This window comes from Gracilinanus agilis, chromosome 4 (assembly GCF_016433145.1).
Source record: "Gracilinanus agilis isolate LMUSP501 chromosome 4, AgileGrace, whole genome shotgun sequence".
In the NCBI taxonomy this organism is placed as follows: domain Eukaryota; kingdom Metazoa; phylum Chordata; class Mammalia; order Didelphimorphia; family Didelphidae; genus Gracilinanus; species Gracilinanus agilis.
In genome coordinates, this window is record NC_058133.1 from 221,161,704 (window position 1) to 221,183,129 (window position 21,426).

General features: G+C 41.7%; 1 protein-coding gene across 1 annotated transcript in view; it reads right to left on the reverse strand.

The window, feature by feature from the left end:
• Positions 1-15,357, reverse strand: part of AXIN2 (axin 2) — a 41,277-nt gene extending 25,920 nt beyond the window's left edge. The window contains exons 1-3 of the mRNA XM_044676905.1: positions 15,299-15,357; positions 12,789-13,722; positions 4,339-4,479 (exon numbers count right to left, since the gene is read on the reverse strand). Coding sequence (XP_044532840.1) covers positions 4,339-4,479; positions 12,789-13,615 — 968 coding nt within the window. The 5' untranslated portion in view covers positions 13,616-13,722; positions 15,299-15,357. The remainder of the gene's footprint in view (positions 1-4,338; positions 4,480-12,788; positions 13,723-15,298) is intronic.
• Positions 15,358-21,426: the final 6,069 nt, after the last annotated feature.

Genomic DNA, 21,426 nt, shown 5'->3' on the forward strand with positions numbered 1-21,426 from the left:
TTTGAGGTACTACTGGGAGAGCCAGCTAAGAAGATCCCGAAGGTCAGAACTAGAGATAAAGACTCTTGAAGATTTGAGAATAAATGAAATTGCAAAAATATATATAAAGAAAGAATAAAATAAGGTTGAGGGAAGAATCTTCAAGAAGAGACATAGAAGACTATGATGTCTCTGTGGTCAAGCAAGAAGAAATCCAAAAGAAAGGCATGTTCTGTACAAAATAATCCAGACGGTTAAGTAGGGTGAGGACTGAAAAAAGGTCATTGGATTTGGTGATTAGAAGGTCACTGGTGACCTTAAAGAAGGGCAATGGGACTGGAAATCACAGCACAAGGAGCTAAGGAAAGAATGAAGGATAAGAAAGCCTAAGAATTGCATGCAGAAATGTTTTCAAGAATTTTGGTAATAAAGGAGAGTGAAGGAGGAAGGGTGATTGGATGGTAGAGAAGGGTCAAGGAAAAGTTTGGGGTTTTGGCTTTTTGGGGGGAGGAATCAGCAAACCTGAGAATGTTTGTAATCAGAAAGAGTCAGGTGGATATAGAGAGAATAAAGCTATATGGGAGGGATGGGGAAGACAATGATTGCTGGAGCAAAGTCCTAGAAGGGAATATATAAAACCATAAGGAAGGAGAAGAGAGTAGCTGATAACAGTGAGTGCTGAAGAATAGAAAAGAGGAAACTAAGTAGTTCCCATCAGATGGTCTCAATCTAAGTAATCTGCTGTAAAGATGTGAGTAGGGTGGGAGAAGGTTGAAAGCTTGAGAACAAGGTTTGAAACTGGGGAAATGAGGTAGAGAATTAGTAGTAAAAAGATTTGTGAGCAATAATGAAGGACCAATTGAAATGAAAGCACCATAAATTTGTATTCTCTCTCTTATTTATGGGTACTAATTGATTGATTTTTCCTAGTGACATCCCAAAGCAGAAGTTGAAAGTTTCCTAACTTTGAGGATTTGTGTGTTTGGAATGGTAGATGTTCAAGAGGGTTAGTGATTCAATTACAATGGGAAGGCTAATGGGATCAAAATTTAGAATGTGGGGAAAAGGAAGACTAGAAGGAAGGAGATGAACTGGGAAGAGAAAGGGAGAAAGTCACAATCCATCAGGAAGGCTTCTAAATGGCCTAAAAATACAAAAATTCCTTGACCAAAGTTCCTTATTTTCAAACAACAAGAAAACCAACCATCAATGATTGCTAACTCTTACTTGATAAAAAAAAATTCTTACATGTTCATTGAGATTCTAAACCCAGAGCAGATTGAAGCAACAAACTCCAGAAAAGAAGGGACGATACTGGCACAATACTAACAATGTGTGCGCAAGATCAACGAGCCAACAGTAAGATATGCCAGCCCAAAAAAAAAGCTAATTCTGATGCATTGATAAAGATATAACGTTCAAAATGAAAGAAATTCAAAAGAGGAAAAGAAAGGATCCCATGTACAAAAATATTTAAAGTAGTTCTTGGGGGGGTGGAGTGGATAAAGAACTTGAAACTAAGTAGATGGTACCCATTGTTTGGGGAAAGCCTTAATATATTATGGTATACATAAGAATGTAACAGAATCCTACTCTGATATAAGAAATGATGAAAGCAATGGCTTCCAAGACATCTGGGAAAATTTGTGTAAACTGATATAGAATGAAGTAGATAGAAAACAGTAGAAAATTAGAAACAAAGGGGGTGTCAACCTACTGAGGAAATGAATAAAATTATTATGCCATGAGAAATGACAAAATGAACAATTTTGAAGCAAACTGGGAAGACTTTATGAACTAGTGTAGAGAGCAGAACTAGAATAACAACTTATACAAGGAAAACAAAGTTATAGAGAGAAACAGCTTTGAAAGACTTTAGAACTTTTACCAAGGCAATTATAAACCACAAGTTAAGAAGACTTTAGCCAAAATATGCCACCTACTTTGGGCCAGGGATATGATGGACTGAAATCACAGAATGAAACTCACATTTTTGGATGTGGCCAATGAGAGAATGTCTCCATGAGAATGTATATTTACTGTGAAAGGTTTGTAAAAATTGTTTGATGCAGGGTGGGAGACTGGGAGGGTAAGATAATAAATGCTTGTGAAAAGTAAACAAGACATTAATAAAATTGGAGTATCAAGGAAGAGACAACCAACATGGCTAGGGGCCCCATGACCATACCCTCTTGTTGAAGAAACTAGGGGTTTATAAAGTGAGGTGGACCAGATATTCTCTGAAGATTTTTCTAGCTCTAAATCTATAATACTATGTTTAGGCCTAGGAAAGACTGGGGGAGTAGGGAAGGGTCTTTAAGGAGTCTTTTTAAGTCTTTAAGAGCTATCTTGGGAAAGCAGGATTAAGCTTTCTACAAGGCCCCCAGTGGACCACACTAGGACTCCTAATGGGTACAAGTTGAAGAAAGGCAGAAATGGGCTTGATGAAAGGAAAAACTTCCTAATTAAGTGGTATGAACTAACCTAACAAAGCAGGTGAGGAAGAGAAAGGAAGTCTAAGAAGCAGAGCCAAAACTCAAAAGCATATCAGTTAGGGTCACTTATGAGTTATCAGCCCTGCACCTTTCGATAAGCCCATCTGGCCTCATTCAATTTAGTATAATACAATATATGACATTCACAATGATTATTATGAGACATCAAAAATGTTAAATTATGTATTTAAGAAGGCAGGGAGGTATAGAATACTTCAGATGCATCTTGCTAATATTAACGGATAAGTTTCATTCATTTGGAAAATACATGTATCTATCACCTCCATCTCCTCTCTCTATTGTGCTGAATAAGTCATTAGTTTCAGCTCCAAACTGCATGACCAGCTTGTCCATTCCACCTTTTCCCACCATAATCTATCCAGAATCAAACTTGGCTGCTAACAGAAATCTTGTTAACCCTCAAAAGGGCAAAGATTTGTCATCGAGTATTCTCAAATAATATTCTCAAAAAAAAAAGATTCCCATACTCTGAAGACATCAACCCTTACTTGGATAGTTGAAACCAGCTATGTTTGTTCACAGCTATTATTTTATATTTTTTCTTCTATTAACATCAATGTTAAAATGTTCCCCTTCCCCATTATATCACACCTTTTACCTCCCAAAGGTCTCTGAGATTTTTATCAATAGAAAAAAGAAGACACAAAGTCAATGAATCAGTGGTAGAGCCACTGCAAACTGGAATGGAACCTTGGCTATCAATATAGTTCAAATAGCTTCAAATTACAGAAAAGTGAAACTTGGGCTCAGAAATCATATGGTCCACTTCAGTGGTCAGCTAGTAGGTGAACTGAACTCTTGAGGTGTGGGTGAAGACATGAATGTGGTTCACCAAAGAAGTTAGTGCATGGAACATACAAATTTATCCCTATGGAGCTTTTCATGATCACCTCTAAAGAGTGATTGAGAAATGCAAGAAAATTCTCATTGGCTGATAGCTTATGCATCACTTAGGATCCAAAATGGTATTAACCAGCTGTATATTACTCATCTTGGGCAGCCAACAGGGTGCAGTGGATTCAGTGCTAGATCTAGAATCTAGAAGACACCTCTTGCTGAGTTCAATTCAGGCTCTAACTGTGTTGACCCTGGGCAAGTCACCAAACCCAGTTTGCCTCAATGAGCTGGAGAAGAAAATGGCAAAACACTCCAGGATCTTTACTAGAAAACCCAAATGGGGTCACCAAAAGTCAGACACAATGAATAACAACAACAACAATTTACACATCTTATTACCCAGAATTGGCTCAGGAGGATTTTTGGCTCTTTCCAAAAATTAAACCAATCCTCAAAGGAATATTTCAAAAACACTGAGTGTTTTTGAAAGAATGGACCACCAGCTGGATGTCTGAATATGGATATTTCTTTTTTAAAATCTCATACATATAGCTTTGTAAAGCTTATGTGAAAATTTGTTATGAAAATAAAATATCTCTTACAGCCATATCTTGTAGAACCCCAAGTCAACCCAACACTTCTCACCACGCCAAATGAGAGAGGGCCTGGATCCCACCAATGTTGTTCTCTTTCCTTCTGTTGAGGATAAAAAGAGTAAGGTGGGAGTCCTGACTTTCAGAGACAGTTTTTGGAAAGTCTAGGGAGAATGACACCATCAGCATCTATCCCTTCCAAACAGAAGATTCTGGTAATCCAATTTTATAGTTTCTCACTGCTCCTCTCAAAGCACTGAACACTAGAAGCATTCTGAATTTCACTCCAAAACAAAACAACAAGTCATCCCAAGATGGGAACCAAGACTCGAAAGGTAGATCTGCTGGGCATCTTTGGCAGACTTCATCTCCTCACCCTCACCCAGTAGCACCCAAGAAAATGACACACTTACACACTACTGTCAGTCATAGACATGGAATCATCAGTCAGCGCATCACTGGAGATTTCACTGTCATTGGCGCTAGCAGCTGGAGCAAAGACATGGCTGGAGCTTACATGGTAAGGATTAACTGGATCGTTCCTCTTGAAGGATCTAAAAAGAAAAAGTGAAATCAAGAGCTCAGAACCAACAATTAAATCGGTGACCAAGGCCATAGAGGGAGCTGAGCAGTGATCACCCAGTTCCAACCCATTATTTCCACTCCAGCCCCTAGGCAGGATGCCTGCGTTCTCATGCCTGTTAAGTAATTTTGTCTTGGCAAAAATAAGAGATCCCAAAAGAACTGCCCCCAGCTGAACTGCTCCCAGACTGTTTGGGAGAACAGATAACCTTCCCTTCACCTTCTCTGTCCCATTTCCTACTGGTCTATGTACATAGTTGGCCCAGGTAAGGCTGATTGATGAGTAGTTTTCTCAGGAATGCTAGAAAAGGAAACTTTAAATTAATATTTGATGAGAGAAATGGGAGTTTTTTCACTAGTAGTGAAGGGAGGTGAATGACCCGAGAGGGAGACTGAGGGAAAAGGTTAACTTAGCAAAAGATATATATTTGGCAGAAACTGACTTCTCCCACAACTATCATGGCATGTTGGGGTTTATTGCACCAACTAGCTCAAATGGTTCAAGTGATAGGCTCTGTCCTGACCAGTCAGTGCTTGGGGAGTAAAGTCTAGCAAACTGGAGTCTGATTTCAACATTGAGAAATGGTATGAGTTAAGCTAGGAAGGCAATCCCTGAAAAATTATAATGGTGTGTTTTGAACTCTCTTCCACCTTCTTTGTACCAAGCCACCCCCCCCCCCAAACACATTTACACACACTAACCATCATCCCTGTGCCAAGCATGGTTAAGGGCCAGCTGGATTCAAGTGAGCAGCACAGCTGTTTAAATGGAAAGAAGTCCTTGGCACTTCTTGCATCTCTAGGCCTTTTGTTTCGCTGGCCATTGGCTGGCTCCCCACTTTCAACCTCTTAAGCTCAGTCTTTAAAGAGTTCCTTCACATAACAAGTGTCTGCTCCTCCCCTGCTGCGTTGCATTCCTCTGGTGTGACCAGTAAGGGGCTTAAGGAGGTAGAGATGGACCTCTTTCAGCAGGACAGTGCTAATACTGACAGCATGACTAAAGTTAGCTCCCCCATTAAAGCCTGACCTTTGGAGGGGAGGGTGTAAGGGAGAGGGGAGGCTGCTGACAAAGAATAAAGGAGATATTTAAGCTCAGCTAGACCTACCATGCTTTCCTGAAAGAACAAAGGATATAAATATAAACAGAAATGAAAAAGTAGAAGACTAATGACAGGCCCAAGAAAGATCTCAAATCGATCTGCAAGAATCCTAACAAGAACATGGTTCTTGGATGGTGACCAGTATTATGGCTCAGAATAGAGAATATACCTTCTCAGACAGCAATAACTACAATCTATGTCAGAAGTTCTTAACCTGGGATCTGTTTTTTTTTCAAAATATTTTCATAACAAATTTGATATGGTTGGTTTCCATCATACACATACACATACACATGCACATACCACATACACAAATGAAGAACTCCTGGTAGTTGCTAGCTTGAAAACAGAGCAATTGAGAGATAAAATTAAGTCAAATATTATTTCACTATTTTAGTGCATGGTGCTATTATACAAAGTGCTATGGGGCACACAATGATGAAGACATGAGAATAGAGGCATTCTTGTCTTTAAGGACCTTCTATTTCAGATGGAGAGTTGAGAAGTCATCATAGACTAAATCTAAATCTAAATCTATTATCTGAGTCCAATTTCATTAGATATAGTAAACCTATGGATTTAAGTGACTGCTAATAAAAGAGCAGGGCTAGAACTCAGGATATGTCCCAATTTCCAGAAAACTCCAAATTTAGCTTTCCATGAAAGTAAAAATGAAACCTTAGAATCCTAAAGTGAATGTACAATTCCCTGGAATAGGATATCCTGAGAATATAATATAAACAGATTTACTGTAAACATATAGAAATTATAAATCAGCCTCCCACATACACACAAAATAAGCTATAAACTACATTTCTGGTCTCTTAACAATTACTCATAGTATATAGTATCTGAAGATACACAAAGTTCTTTCCTCAGAGCAAGGGGGAAAGGGGGGAAAGTACTTTAAGATTTATTATTCTCATTTCACACATGAGGAAAAAGGTCAGATGTTAAGATATGACTTGTCCAAGGTCAAACAACTAGTAAGCATCAGGGTAGCGGTTTGGACCCAAGTCTCTCCTGACTCCAGGTCCTATACTCTTTTGTGCTACAGCATTGCCTCACTAATATCAAAGGATGGAGAGAATAGGGAAAGGAGGTAGGTAAAAAACAAAATTACAGGCTTGGAAAATAAGATCCAGTAGGAAAAACTGAAAAGGTTCAATCTGGAAAAAAAGATGGCAGAGAGATAGATGATCTGGGCCAACCAAGTATCTGAGGAGTTCTCAAAGAGGGCTGAAGGGATCATCATTCTATCTTCAGTGAAGGCAGAACAATAAAGTGATAAAGTGTAAACAGAGAAAGGTAGGGAAAAGAGCAACAATAGAGTAGAATTCTACCAAAAAAAAAAAAAAGGTAGGGAAAACAAATAGAATAGCTGGAGGGGGGGGAGGGATGGAAGAGAAGAATGGGGAAAACTTATCTTTCTTGAAATTCTTTCAAAACAGATGAAATTCTCTAGGATGATTTTGTAGTCTTATCTAGAAGTACTGGGATGAGTTAAAGGTTTAAAAACCCATCTTGACTAGGTTTGTTGAGGTTGTTTTTTTTTTTTTTTAAAGAGGGGGATAACCCCTATTCTTTTTTTTTTTTTTTTTAACCCTTGTACTTTGGTGTATTGTTTCATAGGTGGAAGATTGGTAAGGGTGGGCAATGGGGGTCAAGTGACTTGCCCAGGGTCACACAGCTGGGAAGTGGCTGAGGCCGGGTTTGAACCTAGGACCTCCTGTCTCTAGGCCTGACTCTCACTCCACTGAGCTACCCAGCTGCCCCCTGGTTTGTTTTTTTTAATGTATTTTCTTTCTAAACCTTCACCCTCTGCCTTAGAATCAATATCAAGTCAATACCAATGTTCCAAGGTAGGAGAGCAGTCAGGGCTAGACAACTGGGGTTAAGTGACTTGCCCTGGGTCATACAAACTAAGAAGTGTCTGAGGCCACATTTGAATCCAGGACCTGCCCTCTCTAGGCCTGGCTCTCTATCCACTGAACCACTTAGCTGCCTCTAAGAAGATATAGATTTTTTTTTTTTAAGACTCTTACTTTCTATTTTAGTAACATCCCTGAGGCAAAAGGGCAGGGACTTGGCCAACAGATTTAAGTGACTTCAGGATTATCCAGCTTCTGGGCCTGGCACTCTAACCCCTTGAGTTATCTACCTGTCCCTTTTATGTCTCTTCAAATCAAAATTAAACATACTTATACTAACAATCATAATGGTTCTGGACTTGGATTCAGGAAGACAAGGGTTTATTCTGCCCCAAAATGTTTACAAGCTACCTATTCCTTGAGTAAGTCTGAAACTCCTTTAGCTTCCGTCTCCTTACCTGAAACATGGGTATAAAAATACCCTTAGAGTCTCAACTGAGATAATGCATGGCATGTGTTCAACAAACCTTAAAAGCACTTTCAAGTCAGTTGTTAATTGTCTCATCAATGATGAGAAGCAAAAAAAGCCTCTTCATATCCCTTGCCTCAGTTTCTACAGATGTATCACACTTTTCCATTTTCAGACACTTTGGAATGAAAGAATAGTGAATTTCTATTCTATGTGTGGTGAGACCTTAAGAGTACTCCGGCAAAAAAATATTAGAATCCCACCCCTTAAAGCACTTTCTTTGAAAGTCTATTCAGTCCTTCCCTTTGTCTCAAGATGTAGAAAAAAGACTCAGAACCAAGTCAACCATTAAAGGGCCCTTAAGTATCTGATATCCCCCATATTTTTTTAAACGCTTACGTTCCATCTTAGAATCAATTGGTTCCAAAGCAGAAAATCAGTAAGGGCTAGGCAATGGGGGTTAAGTGACTTGCCCAGGGTCACATAGTTAGGAAGTATCTGAGGTCAGACTTCAACCCAGAAACTCCCATCTGTAAGACCTGGCTCTCAATCCACTGAGCCCCCTTGCTGCCTTCTTATCCCCTATACTGTAGTCATCATTCTCATGTTAACAGATCAATAACCTGTCATTTTGGATAGGTTACCTTCCAATCAAATGGTAGAAACTATATTTAATCAATCTTCCCCTAGAAATTCCTTTTTGCTGGCCTACCACATCCCTCCACTCCTCATATAAAACCATTTGACTAAAATCACATGTTCACTCATCCAGGTTTGAAACCACTCAAAGTTTAGCACTGAGAATTGACACATGGGCTTCTTAAAATAAACCCCCTTCTCCTTTCACTTTCAAAAGACTAGACTACTGTTTGAGCAGGAATTAAAAATGGAAGTATATTGCTCTTAACTCAGTTAACTGGAATAAAAAAGTATTGGAATTTTTCTATAATCATAACAAGATGGCAAGAGGGAAAGAGAAAAAGTGAGCTCAGTTTTTAAGAACGCAGAACTTTGCAGAAATCTCCACATACTTTAAGAAAACTGATTAGGGCTGTTTTCTTGTAATTACTAAAAAAAAAAAAAAAAAAAACTTGACCATGCTACAGTAATTGTACCCAGATGGCTAGATTGCTTTTCTCTAGTACTGTTTTGCATCAAGTTGCCTGCAAGGATTTTAAATTCCTATGGAAAATGGTAGCCCATAATGCAAATTTCATATTGCATGGTCAACTCAGTCTTCAACCTTAATATGCAAAGTGTTTTCAGCTGTCAGGTGACTATTGCTTTGGAGATTCAAGAAGGTCTGATTGTTGGTTGTTTTTTTGTTTTGTTTTGTTTTCCCCCCCAGACTATTCTTATCTCTTATCTTGACAAGATGACACAGGCTTGGCAAAGGCCCCCTTTACAAAGACAGTACAATAGAGTTGGCCTTTCTGGATCCCCCATCACAACCAATGCAATTTAAAGTATTTGTTTATAAGTCTTTCCCTGTCAGTTTAGGGCTCTCAAGTAGCCACTCGGACAATTGAACAAGACTGCTGCATAAAAGCAGGCACACTTCCTCTTCTCCTAAGGTCACACTAACTTGCAATTCAATATAGTCTTGGATTTGCACACATCAGGGGACAATTAGGATTCTTGAGAAATACAAGCACGAGTATATTTTAGAGGCTACCAGGCCGTCAGAGGACCTCTCCTCTAACTTAATCATGGAATGCTGGTCTCCTAGCATAGCTTTACTGTGGCATCAAGAATAATTGAAGCCAAACTTGGTTCCAATAGCTTCACACAAGTCGGGCCTCATCAGTGAGTTCTTTCAAAGGACAGGAAGCACTTTGAGCCAGTAGAGGGCCATCTGCTTGGCTCAACTTATTTCAAAGGAAGGCCAAGCTCACTGATGTTAGAACAGAGGATTTAATGGGAGGCAGATGAGTCTACCTTGGAGGAATACACAAACACTGCCAAAGCAGCACTCTAAAGAAAGAAATACAATTGAGTACTCTTTGGAAGAGATAAAAATCTATACCCCAAACTAAACTCTCTCTGGTTGCTCTTTCTCAAAATAAATGCATTACCATAAGCCTCAAATTCCATATAACTTCCATTAGCACATATGGAAGTATAGTAGGCCATTTGTTTTGTTTTGTTTTAAAGAACAAATCCTACCAAAAGCCTTAACTTAAGAGCATTTACTATATTCTCTTGAAAGACAGAGAATCTAACCATATTCAAAAGCCACAATCTTTCTTTCCCAAGTGGACCATTTTTGTTCATCTAACCATTTTTAATAAGTGACTAGAACAAGGAAGCTTATAAACAGTTTTAAATGATTTACTAGATTTGGCCTCTCTCACCCTCAATTTCTCATCTATCAACAAGTGTTTATGCTCTTCTTAAAAAGAGATACTAGCTGTAGCACTTACTCTTAACAAAGATGTGAGGCTCAAAAGAAATAATAAAAGTAAAGCATTTTTTTAAAATACCCTTACGAACCCAAGATCAGCTAGAAGGGCTAAGTTGGACTACAGTCCTGTTTATAAACAACTGATTAGGCCTTGGAACTTTTTACAATTTATAAAGGTGGGAAACAAGACAGAGGAACTTCCGAAATCTATGGACTAAAAATTTACCTAAGTCAAAAGAAAAGGAAGTTCTACATGTGTCTATCATTCAACCACCCAGGCATAAGGAAACATGCCAAGACAATTTAATGTTCCAGAGAGGTAGTGTGGTGTAGGAAATAGAGGACTATCAAAGAGACCTAGGTTCAAGTCCTGCCTTACCCATAGTGGGCAAGACATTTCAACTCAATGTGTCCCAGGAATCTCACAAATACAACACTGATAGAGAGAAGCTTCTTATATTGGTCCCCATCCAAAATAAAAGATTCAGACAAGATAGGACAACAGTTCAAATTTGGGTCTTTAGAATCTCTGACAATGAGAAGAATTTGAAGAGTGAAAAAAAAAGGTGGTCTAATGTATCTTAAGGGTATATAAAATACCTCAATTTTCCACATACCACTCCCCCAAAAGGGTGTCAATGGTGTCATGAAAAACTAAATAAGAGAATGTACCAATTACTATACTCTCAAAACCCAGACAGAAGGCAGCCCTAGATGCATTCATTAACAGACCAGAATCTTCCTGATCCCATTTAATACTTCACAGCATCAATTCCAACAACCCAACGGGAGCCAGGCATATTGCATGCCCACAATGGGCTAGGTAGTCTCCACCTGGCCACAACCTACCTTCAAAGAGCTTAAGTTCTAAAGACAAAACACAAGTACACTGGTCTTTTCCAGTCATTCTTAAATCAAACAAGACCACCTGGAAATTAACATGCAAAGGTATAACTCCTCCAAATAAAAAAAGTTAAGTCCTCACTAAGGTACATGGGCTTAGAAGCAGATGCAGAAAAATAAACCCTTAACAGTAACAGTCTATACTACTTAATTGAATATAGGCTCATAGGATGATAGATTTAACCAGCATATGGGCAAGTGTCCCAGAGGTCCTATATCATCACCTGGGCAATGGCAATCATGTAGAAAAAGATCCTTCAAGATCCTGAAGCAAGGAACCCAAGATGGTCCCTTATTTTCTATTTTGTATATATTAACACTTGAGACACACCCCTCCAGTCTAGCTAAGGAGTAGTCAAGAAGCCTCTCCCTGTTTGTAGGACCAGCCACTGCTTCACTCTATTCTCTTCATCCTTTCATCCATCATTTAGTTTACCTGTTTTATCAGTTCCCAAAGGTCCAAGCACAATGGATAAAATTAAATCCCTAGAAAGGAAACACTAGCCCAGAACACAAACCTAGTAAGTCAGAAAGTCCACAATTTTGTGACTACATAAAGACTATCAAAGAAACTAGGTATCTCCTTTCACTTTTGAGTTTGGAGGTAATACTTTAAAATTACAAGGTTAACGTTCACCTAGCCCACTTGGAAAATGAAGAAAGGGGGGAAAAAAAACCCAATATAGAGGTAACTGTCAGTTGAACAAGTAGGCTGGAAGCTGTTCTAAAGATAAAGAATCTTTTGGCCTTTTTCTAGATGACTATCTTTAGAATCAACAAAGTGTACTCTAGAGGCATCCATACTTTGGGTTAAGATCTTCATGGATTAAAGAAGAATCTTCAAAATCATAAAGTACTTTAAAAAACCCTGAGCTAATATGCCATCAGAAAACAAAAGGAAAGGCCTTGGAAAACATAACAAGGTTCTCTATATCCAGAATTTTATTTTTGGACAATATCTAATTCAATTTGAGTTGATTCACAATCTATGCTATTTATTAACATTAAACCATTCTGTTGATTCTAAACCTAACATGAAAGTCAAAATTATATGGCTTAACCAAAGCAATGTAAGTGTACATATTATTTCCAGCTGCTTTCCTTTTTGCATAATTAAACTCCATTCGGATGGACAGTACAATGACCTTGTCCACAAATAGTGGCTAGGTGGATTTGGTGATTCAGAAGCCTTTACTCTCACTCAATTCTTTCCAAAACCCTAGGCACACTGAAAGAACTAACTCACTTTAATGACTTATTTAAGTTTTTAAGGCTGGGAGATTTCATGTTTCTAACTTTAATCAAAGAAGAAAGGGATCAGAGAGCTGATTGCTAATAGGCTGCTGAATCAACTAATCCTTGTGACAATGTTTTCTCATTATGGTGTGAGGGGTTCTTTCTTAGCCCTCTTTACAGGTGCTGGTGACAAGCTGTGCAAGACCCAGCAGAATATGTATCTTACTTCAGAAAGGGTTTTCACTCTGCCTCTTTTATAAATAAAAAGTTCAGAGTTGCTCTTCGCCAAAGTTCTTACCTGTATCCATTCTCAACAGCTTCTGTGGACCTCACATTTGCTGTAGCCCTTAGAGTTTTGCTGGACAGGCCAACCACTGTAGGCAAAACCTTGCCTTTAAAATCCTCACAGCTCCACTCCTCTTCTTCATTTAAGGTAGGGAGATATCCACAGACCACCTTTAAGCTCCCAAGCCCACAGTTGTTAATATAAGCTGGGTTTTCTCCCCCACTCCTTACATATTCGAGGTATATATCAGAAGTCAAAAACATCTGGTAGGCATTTTCCTCCATCACTGTCTGAATCTCAGTCTGAGCTTGATCAAACATGATGGAATCTATCTGCTGTTTCTTAATGCTATCTCTTATATAGGTCTTGGTGGCTGGTTTCAGCTGCTTGGAGACAATACAGTTATTCTCGATGTACCTTTTGTAAATTGCTTTGGCTACTCTTAAAGTTTTGCTATCTTTAAGGTTCATCTGCCTGAATCCATTGCAGGCAAACCAAAAGTCTAAGGTATCCACACACTGCTCCCTCTCCAGAAAAGTCCGAAAAAGATATGCCCCATCCTGATCACCCAATAAGGAATGTAAAGACTTGGTCCACCTGGCCAGAGGGGAGTCTGGGGATGCCCTGCCTTCAGGCTCCCCCAAGCCATCTTCATTCCTCCTAGTGTTGGAAGAGATAGGCATAGTCTTGGAGACTGGGCTCTTGCCCTGACCAAGGTGGGCAGACGGCTGGCATGGTGGTGTCTCTCCTTCTTCTCCCGGTACTGGGGGGCGAGGGGCGTCCTCTCTGAAGCTACTGCTGGGGTCTGAGATATGAGTCACCAACACAGCACTACTCATGGCGATAGTGTGTTTCTCACAGTTTCTTCTCTTCTTCCAGTTCCCCTCGGCAATCAGCGTGGTATCTCTCTCTCTCAAGTCAGCAAAGGCTCCTCTGAACCTTCTCTCTGCAAGGGGAAATGGGGGAGGGAGGGAGGGATGGTGGAAGGGAGAGAAAAGAGTATTGATCTAATCAAAACCAGATCCACCCAACATCAAAGCGAGAAAGTAAACAGGCTTTTCAACTCCTCACATTCAAATCAGGCAACCCAGCTATCTCCAATGTGCTAATCAAAAGTATCAGATACACCGTTTCAAAAGAGAAACCTGAACTCCCTGCACATTCTCCAGTAAGGAGGTTTTAAAAAAAAAAAAGGCAGAAAGGGTTGAAGAAATAACCTTCAATAAACCCGCTCCATCTAGCAAATCCCATCCAGCAAAGAGCCAGGTCTCCAAAGGAGCCTCCTCCACCACTATTTGCTCGCTTCCTACCTTCTTCCTCCCCACTCTAGTTCTGATAACATCGCAGAGACCCAAAGTTGAAGTCGCAGGTCGCTGGCAGGTGAAACCAATTTCGCTCAATTACCCCAACTTGGCTTTGGCTACATAGAACTCGAAACTTGCTCTTCCTCCGGCATATGGTTCCCATTCCTCACCACCACACCCCCTTTCCTCTCCACTCTTCTCTCTCTTCTCTCACTCCTTAAAAATTCAGATTATGATCCCCAGAAAAGAGTACTCCCAGTCCAGTGCTGAAGCTGCTGTACACGGAACATACAGTTGGATGTTGCCTGTGACACCCCCACACACACACACATCCCTCCACACACCAAAAGATGCAATTTTCTAGCTGCTTTAAAACCTGATTTAAGTCACCCCTTTGCCTCCCCCCCGCCCCGCCCAGCTCCTCAGAAACCCTGGGGATACTTTCAGCCCTTAAGGGATAAACTGTTACCTGCAGTGCCATCCGCTCCCGCCCACTCCACCCCCCCCCACACACACACACCAGAGACCGGACCAACTCACTATCTCTCAATTCCCAAACTTTTTCTGGGGCTAAGGGGGGGGGCGAGCCCCCTTTCCATTCCAATCACACACCTTTTCCCCCGCAGAACATTAGAATGAAGAATTCAGAAGCAACGAGAGGGAAGGAGACATTCTCAGTAGCCTTGCATGAAAAATCAAAAGCTCTGCATCAGCCTACTTGGGCTCCCCCGTCAAAAAATAAAATAAAGAAAATCCACCAACAGAAAAACCAAGTATACAAGAGGAGAGGACGCTAGACGTAGGGGCTGGAATACAATGGGGGGGGGGGGGTTGGGGGGTTGTCTGGGATGTTGGAGCCCCAGAGCCTAAAAACATCAAATGGGATGGTTGTGGCGCTAGGAGCCAAAGCGCGGCAGTGGGGCGAGGGATTGGGGGTGGGGGTACTGAAAGTAGGAACCGCATAGCCTTAACCATAGATTGCAGAAGTTTGCGGACCTAAGAACCAAAGCTGGGGCGGTTCCGGGATATTAGAGTTCCGCAACCTGAACCATCTGATCTGGAGGTCTGCGGTCCAGGGGACCAGAGGAGGGTTGGAGGAATAGAAGAAAGAAGCGAAAGAAGCCGGGGCGAGGAGGGGGAGGGCGAGGGAAACCAGCTGGGAGAAGGGCAGCGGAAAAGAAAATGAGGTTAAATCTAAGTATTGGCTAGTAGATCTACCTGAAAGGCGAAGGCATAGCGAAGCCGGGTTCTCATCTCCTCCAAAAGGGTTTCCCTGGATAGAGTCCTCCCACTCTTTCCCCGGGAGGGGGGAAAAATAAAGCAACCTTTCTTTCGGAACCAAAGACACGAGGAGGCGGAGGAGGAGAAGCAGCAGTCTTTACAATCCACCCGGCGCCAGGGTACCGGGGCCACGAAGAGAAGAATCTTCAAAAGGACCAATCCTTAAACACCACCCCACACACATTAAATTAAAGGGGAAAAAAATAAAACTCTAGAAATGGCGACGGGGCTGGTAGTCTATCTCTTTCTCTCTTTTTATCCCTCTCTACAAAAACAAAAACAAAACAAAAAAGGGGCTAAAGATCTAAGACGGAAGAGGAGAGTGAGGGGAGGAATAACCCTCACCAAACTCCTAAACCACTTGCTTCCTTCGCGTCCTAAGCAACGACTGAACCCCTAACTAAGCTCTCAGGGCCCCTTAGGACTTCACTGGGAGTCGCTGGAGGAGGGGGTGGAGGGAGGAGGAGAAAGGGGTGGGGGAAAGAGAGGGGTGGAGGGGTACGGGGAGAACAGCCAGCCTTTCATCTCACCTACCAAACACACACGCAGACGCGGGGGGTGAGGGGGTGTGTGTGGAGCGCGCACACATAAATAATAATGATAATAATCAGACCACAAAAAGATCTCTCCCAACCACCTCCTTCCCTTCCCCCGCCCTGCGCGCACGCACACACACACACACACTTCCCCACTTGGATAAGTATTTGCCACAGATCTTTCTGCTTTAGAATCAAGAATTGGGGGAGTCGGGGCGGGGAGTGTGTGTGATAAAGAATCTACTCCCACCTCCCCTCAACCTTCCCCTCCCTTACGCTGTTCGCGGCTCTCTTCCTCGCTTGCCTGGGAGCGAGCACCGAAATAGCTTTCCTGAAAAACTTCAAAGCTTCAGCCAAGAGCACATCAAAGGGTTCCAGAGAGGGGCCAGCGCCGTGATCACAGCATTCTTTGCCACTTACCGTGGATCCACTCGTCTGCACCACTGCGAAACCTCGAAGGCTCCTAGCACTGGGCCCCCTGGCCTGGACCGGGGTTCCGCACCCAAACACCCCAGTCCTGCCCAGCTTTGCAAAGACATCAGAGAACCTGGGCGGTTTTTTTTTGGGGGGGGGGGGGAGGAACGTGAGGAAGGAGGTGGGAATGTATGAATATGAATACAGTAATGTATGAATATTTTTTTAATCTAATTGAAGGGGGGTATTGAATGGGAACGCTCCACCACCCCTTTTTATGCAAAAGATCCGAAGCCTCGGCCACCACCATACCAGTTTCCTTTCCCTCCCTCTTGAGCCCCCCTCCCTCCCCTTCTTTCAACACAGGACTAGTTTCCAGCAGTCATTCCATGCACCAAATGTCCTCCGGGCTATTCCAACAAAAACTGAGCTGTGGGTTTAACTGTGCACATCAAAGGCAGGAGCCGAGAAGCACGGTCCTGAAAGGGAGATAAGCGCCTTTCAGCAACACTCCGGTCCCCTTCAACTAACCCACACCTCTGGAACATAACCTCCCACACACACATACATACATATACACACACCTTTCGCCAACCCCACAGCCCTCTCCTAGTCCCCCCCCCCCATCCGAGAGCTGCCCCAATCCTTCGCTCCCCTTCTGCCGCAGCCCCCTCACTGCAGCCAAGGACATGAGAATTCCAGGCCTAGAAGAGCTAGGGAGCGTGTTATAATTTTGGGTTCCACCCCACCTCAAAACATTTCTTCGATTAGGATTTTCCATTGCACGTTACATATACATTACTATACATATAAGATATACAAATATAGCTTTTTTTGCAAAGGAGTTGGAAGTTGAATACAGGCAGATATTTACACCATTTTATGGATTATTATTTTTTTTTTAATCCCCGGAGTTGTTACTAAGTTACCAGGACCTTATCAAAGAGAAGCAATCTCGAGCCAACTCCCCCAGGCTTTGGAGCGTCAGAAGTAAGTGATCCCGCCGCCCCAATCGTATTAGCCCAGCAATCCCCACAGAGCCCGAGGAGCCTTAAAGGGACAGGCCCCCCCCACTTCCAACATCCCCCCCTCCCGACTGAATCCATCACCCCCAGTCTCTGCAGCCGCCCTCAGCTGCAGCAAGTTCCATTCCCCACTTTAACCCTTCCCTTGCTGAGCTCTCTCCTTTCAGAACTTGAGTTTCTGACTTCTTTAAATCCCTGCTTCCCTTCTCCATTCCTCCCGCCCTCCGCCCCACCCCCAACCGCCGGGCTATGAGCTCCCCTTCCCCCCAGCACTGGAATGCAAGTTTATGTGTAGCATTCTGGCTGTACTCTGTACTGCAAGCCCCGCTGTCGACTTTTTCCCCCCCCTATCATCAAACATTTGCCCTCGCCCCCGCCCCGCGCCTCCTCCCTCTCCTTTTCCCTTTGAATTAAAGTTTCCCTGGGGAGCTTTAGCCTGCTTACTGGAGAGGGTGGTTTCATACCTGTGAGTTATACTGGTAAGATTTCAGCCTATCCAAGCCTGAGCACACACATGCGTGGATGTGTGCATGTATGTGAGTCTGAATGAGTTTTGTGCAACTACGACTGCAGCTGACTAATGCAACTGAGCTGGGTCTATGAGTGATAAAGGGGAAGGAGATGTATGAGTCGATGCTTAGGTGCTCTAGAGGGAAACAATCCTGACACCTAATTAGAAGGCATTTCCCAATCCAATTAAGATGAAAATCCCCACGTCACCCCTTGTTCTAGTCCCAAGCCTCTTCATTAGTGGGACGTGCACACAAAAACGATGTCTCGTAGCCACCAAACTGTTCTAAGGTGTTCACATCCTCCCATGTGTTAAATATTAAACAGGCATGGAATATTTTTTCTCCAGACACAAGGTTTTAATGTTTTGAAAACTTCTCAATTCCCCCTCCCCGTCTTCAACCCCTTGCCCTCTTCAAGTTCTCTCCCCGATCTGAGCGTTCAAAAGACCTGTGGTCATAACCTCTTGTCGCTGGGAAGAAAATAGTCCTCAGACCCAGGAACATGAAGGGGGAAAAACAATTTTTTTAAGAGATGGGGGAGGTGTCTTTTCCCCTTTTGGTACGATGAAACCCCCTTTACAATGAGACGATTTAATTATTAAATTTTCTTTCTGTTTGTCTTTTTTAATTAAAGTACAGTGTACACCCAGAACTCCAACCCTCTGTGTGTGACAAGTTTCCCCCAACAAAATCAAAATTACTCCTAGCGCAACATTTTGAAATTGCCAATTTTTCAAGTCACTTGTCTTTCTTGCTGAACTTAATATATGAGAATCCTTTTAAAATGCAAAGGTGCCTACTCTACCCTGTTATTAGGCTGTGACCTGCCATGAACAGAAAAGGATAGTTCTCTCCTTACCCATCCAACTAAGTAAAAGAAAACAAGGTCTGACACCCAGCTGGCAATTCAGTGCCCTCAGCCTCTATAGAGCAGGGCTGCTCTTTTGTTATTTTAGTGAGCCAAACTAGGATGAGGTTAACCAGAAGCTGACTGGTCTTTAGGAGAAAGGGGTTGAGGGGCCCCAGAAGCACTGTTGTCAAAATAGAAACCACAAAGTCACCTCCACCCCCAAACACACACAATACCCTTGATCTCCTTGGTAAACTGGCAGACTGACTTCCCTCTACATAGAACTACATGTTATTCCTAAGCAATTCTCCCCACTGCACCCCTACACACAGAGAATGTAAGCTTTCATAGTAGATATTTAATTATTGCTTGTTAAAATGACTTTGATATAGGGTTTTGTGTATGAAATGTTTTCTGAATCCATCATGGGAAAGAGAAAGGGAGGAGTATGGGAGTCATTTTTGCCTTAGGGGGTCCCCAGTGGGGAAGACAAGTGTAGTTGGGAGGAATGAGGGAAATGAGAAGAGGAACCCTGTAGGGTGAGCTCAGAATTCAACATTCCAGCCCAGGAGAATAATGCAAGTGTCTGTCCCTTCAGAGTTTGTGACCAAACTGTGAATTCATACATAGAGCTACAAGTTTGCATAGATATCACTTGCACTATTGATGGAAGTATAAATTGGTCCAATCAGTCTGAAAAACACTTTGGAATTATGTGGGGAGAAAAATGTGATTAAAATGTCACCCTTTGACCCAAAGATCACATTGCTAGGAATAGTCCTCAAAGATATCAAAGATAGAAAAGTACCAGGTTTTGTGGTAGCAAAAGACTGGGAACAGAATAGATGCCCGCTGATTGGAAAATGGATAAACAAAGTGTGGTACATTAATGTAGTGGAGTATCATTGCATCATTACAAATGATGAGCATGAAGAATTCAGAGAAGCATGGGAAGGCTTACATGAACCAATATAGAGTGAAGTAATCTGAATGTAGGAAACAATAGCTGTATACAGTGACTGTAACAAGACAAATATAAAGAACAATAAAACCAAACTAAATTCTGTGTAGTTTTATAGTGTCCAAACAAGGCCCAGGAAAAGAGACTGGAAAATGTATTTCCTGCATTTCCTTGGAGAGATGGGTGATTGTGAAAGTAGAATGTTGTATATGCTGTCAGTTTTTGCCAATGTGTCAATTGGTTCTGCTCAATATAGTAAAAAACCCCAACAACTTAGGTAGAAGAGTTGGTTAGCTAGGGAGAGGAGAATAAAGGGATATATTTGGAAATGAATACAATGTAAAAACAAGACATAGATCAAAGTTCTTTGTGGGGGGGAGACATTCAGGTCCATTTATACTTAATGTGGCCATCTTTATGTCTAAAGGCATTGAGCTATGTCTACAGTGAGCATTGGTATAAAAGAGTATATTAATAACTGAAATTTGTTTAGTTTCTCCAGATAAAGAGCTTCAGCACAGAAAAATCCAATCAAAATAGGCAATATTCAGAGAGGGTTTTCAAAGTGGAAAATGGACACTTTGCCTTCACGGGTGGTTTTTCTCTTTTCTTCTCATAGCTTTCCCAGGCCTTTTATTCCATTCCTTGATTCCTCCCTGGAAAGTTGTTAAGAACTATAGATAGGGTTTCCTTTTACTCCCTGATGGTTTTGTGGAGACAGAAATGAGGAGTGAGTACCTGGTCCTCTCTCTTAGTAATAACATATCAGAGCATTTGGTTTCCAGGGAATATGTTTGTCCAGCCACTCACCTACCTAATTCAATAATGTTTACTATTTACTGCTTCTTCTATCATCAAACACTATAGGCTAGTACCAAAGACATATGACCTCCTAGATTTATGGGGTCATTTGACCACTTGTTGCTCATACTGCCACAGGAAAAACCAAAGCCTTCTCTTCCTGTCTCTTTCTTAAGAGAGTATGGTTTTCCATTTTTCCCTGTTCTCCCTGGCAGCAGATATATCATGTGACCAATTGTAATCTTGTACTGTTGCCTGGAAACTGGAAAGCAAAGTGATGGATTACTGCACATGCTCACTGTTCTCTCTTTTTCTTTAAAAAAAGAAAAAGAAAGTGGGGGTGGGTGGGGAACCACCCCACAGGGAATGAGCAGCACACTCCACCTAACTAGAGACAAATTCAGTAAAATAAAGGGTGGTCCTTTTTCCCCCTGGAACTAAACATAGCTAAAACAAATCTAAGGGAGTAAGAATCTTTTAGAAGGGACCCTGAAAGTTCATTTGCTTCATTTCCCTCCCTTTAGGTAGGACCTCACCTTAGCCATTCAAGAGAAGAAGACAAATTAGACAGGATCTTAGGGTTGGGAATTCCAATAAACAATGCTGTTTTTAATTGAGAGGATTTTTCTCTCTTTTGGGATGAGGTCTGAGAAACAGATCTCACTTGGATTGGGGAAATGGATAGTGCCTCCAGGTGAAGGAGGGCCCTATTAGAAAAGGTAACAGTTACTCTGAAGAAAGTTTTTAAAAGAAACTGAAAAATTAAAATATCTGTCAAGAGCAAGTCAACCAGTCACCCATCCTAGCAAAGAAGGCTGTTCTCCTACCATTCGTACTACTTACCAGTCTAATCTAACACAGGAGAGCCTGCAAAATAGAAGACCTAAGATAACTTCCTTTGGTCCTATTCAAGGCCAGCCCAAGGATCACAGATCACAGGATTTAGAAATGAAAAGGATCTTGGAA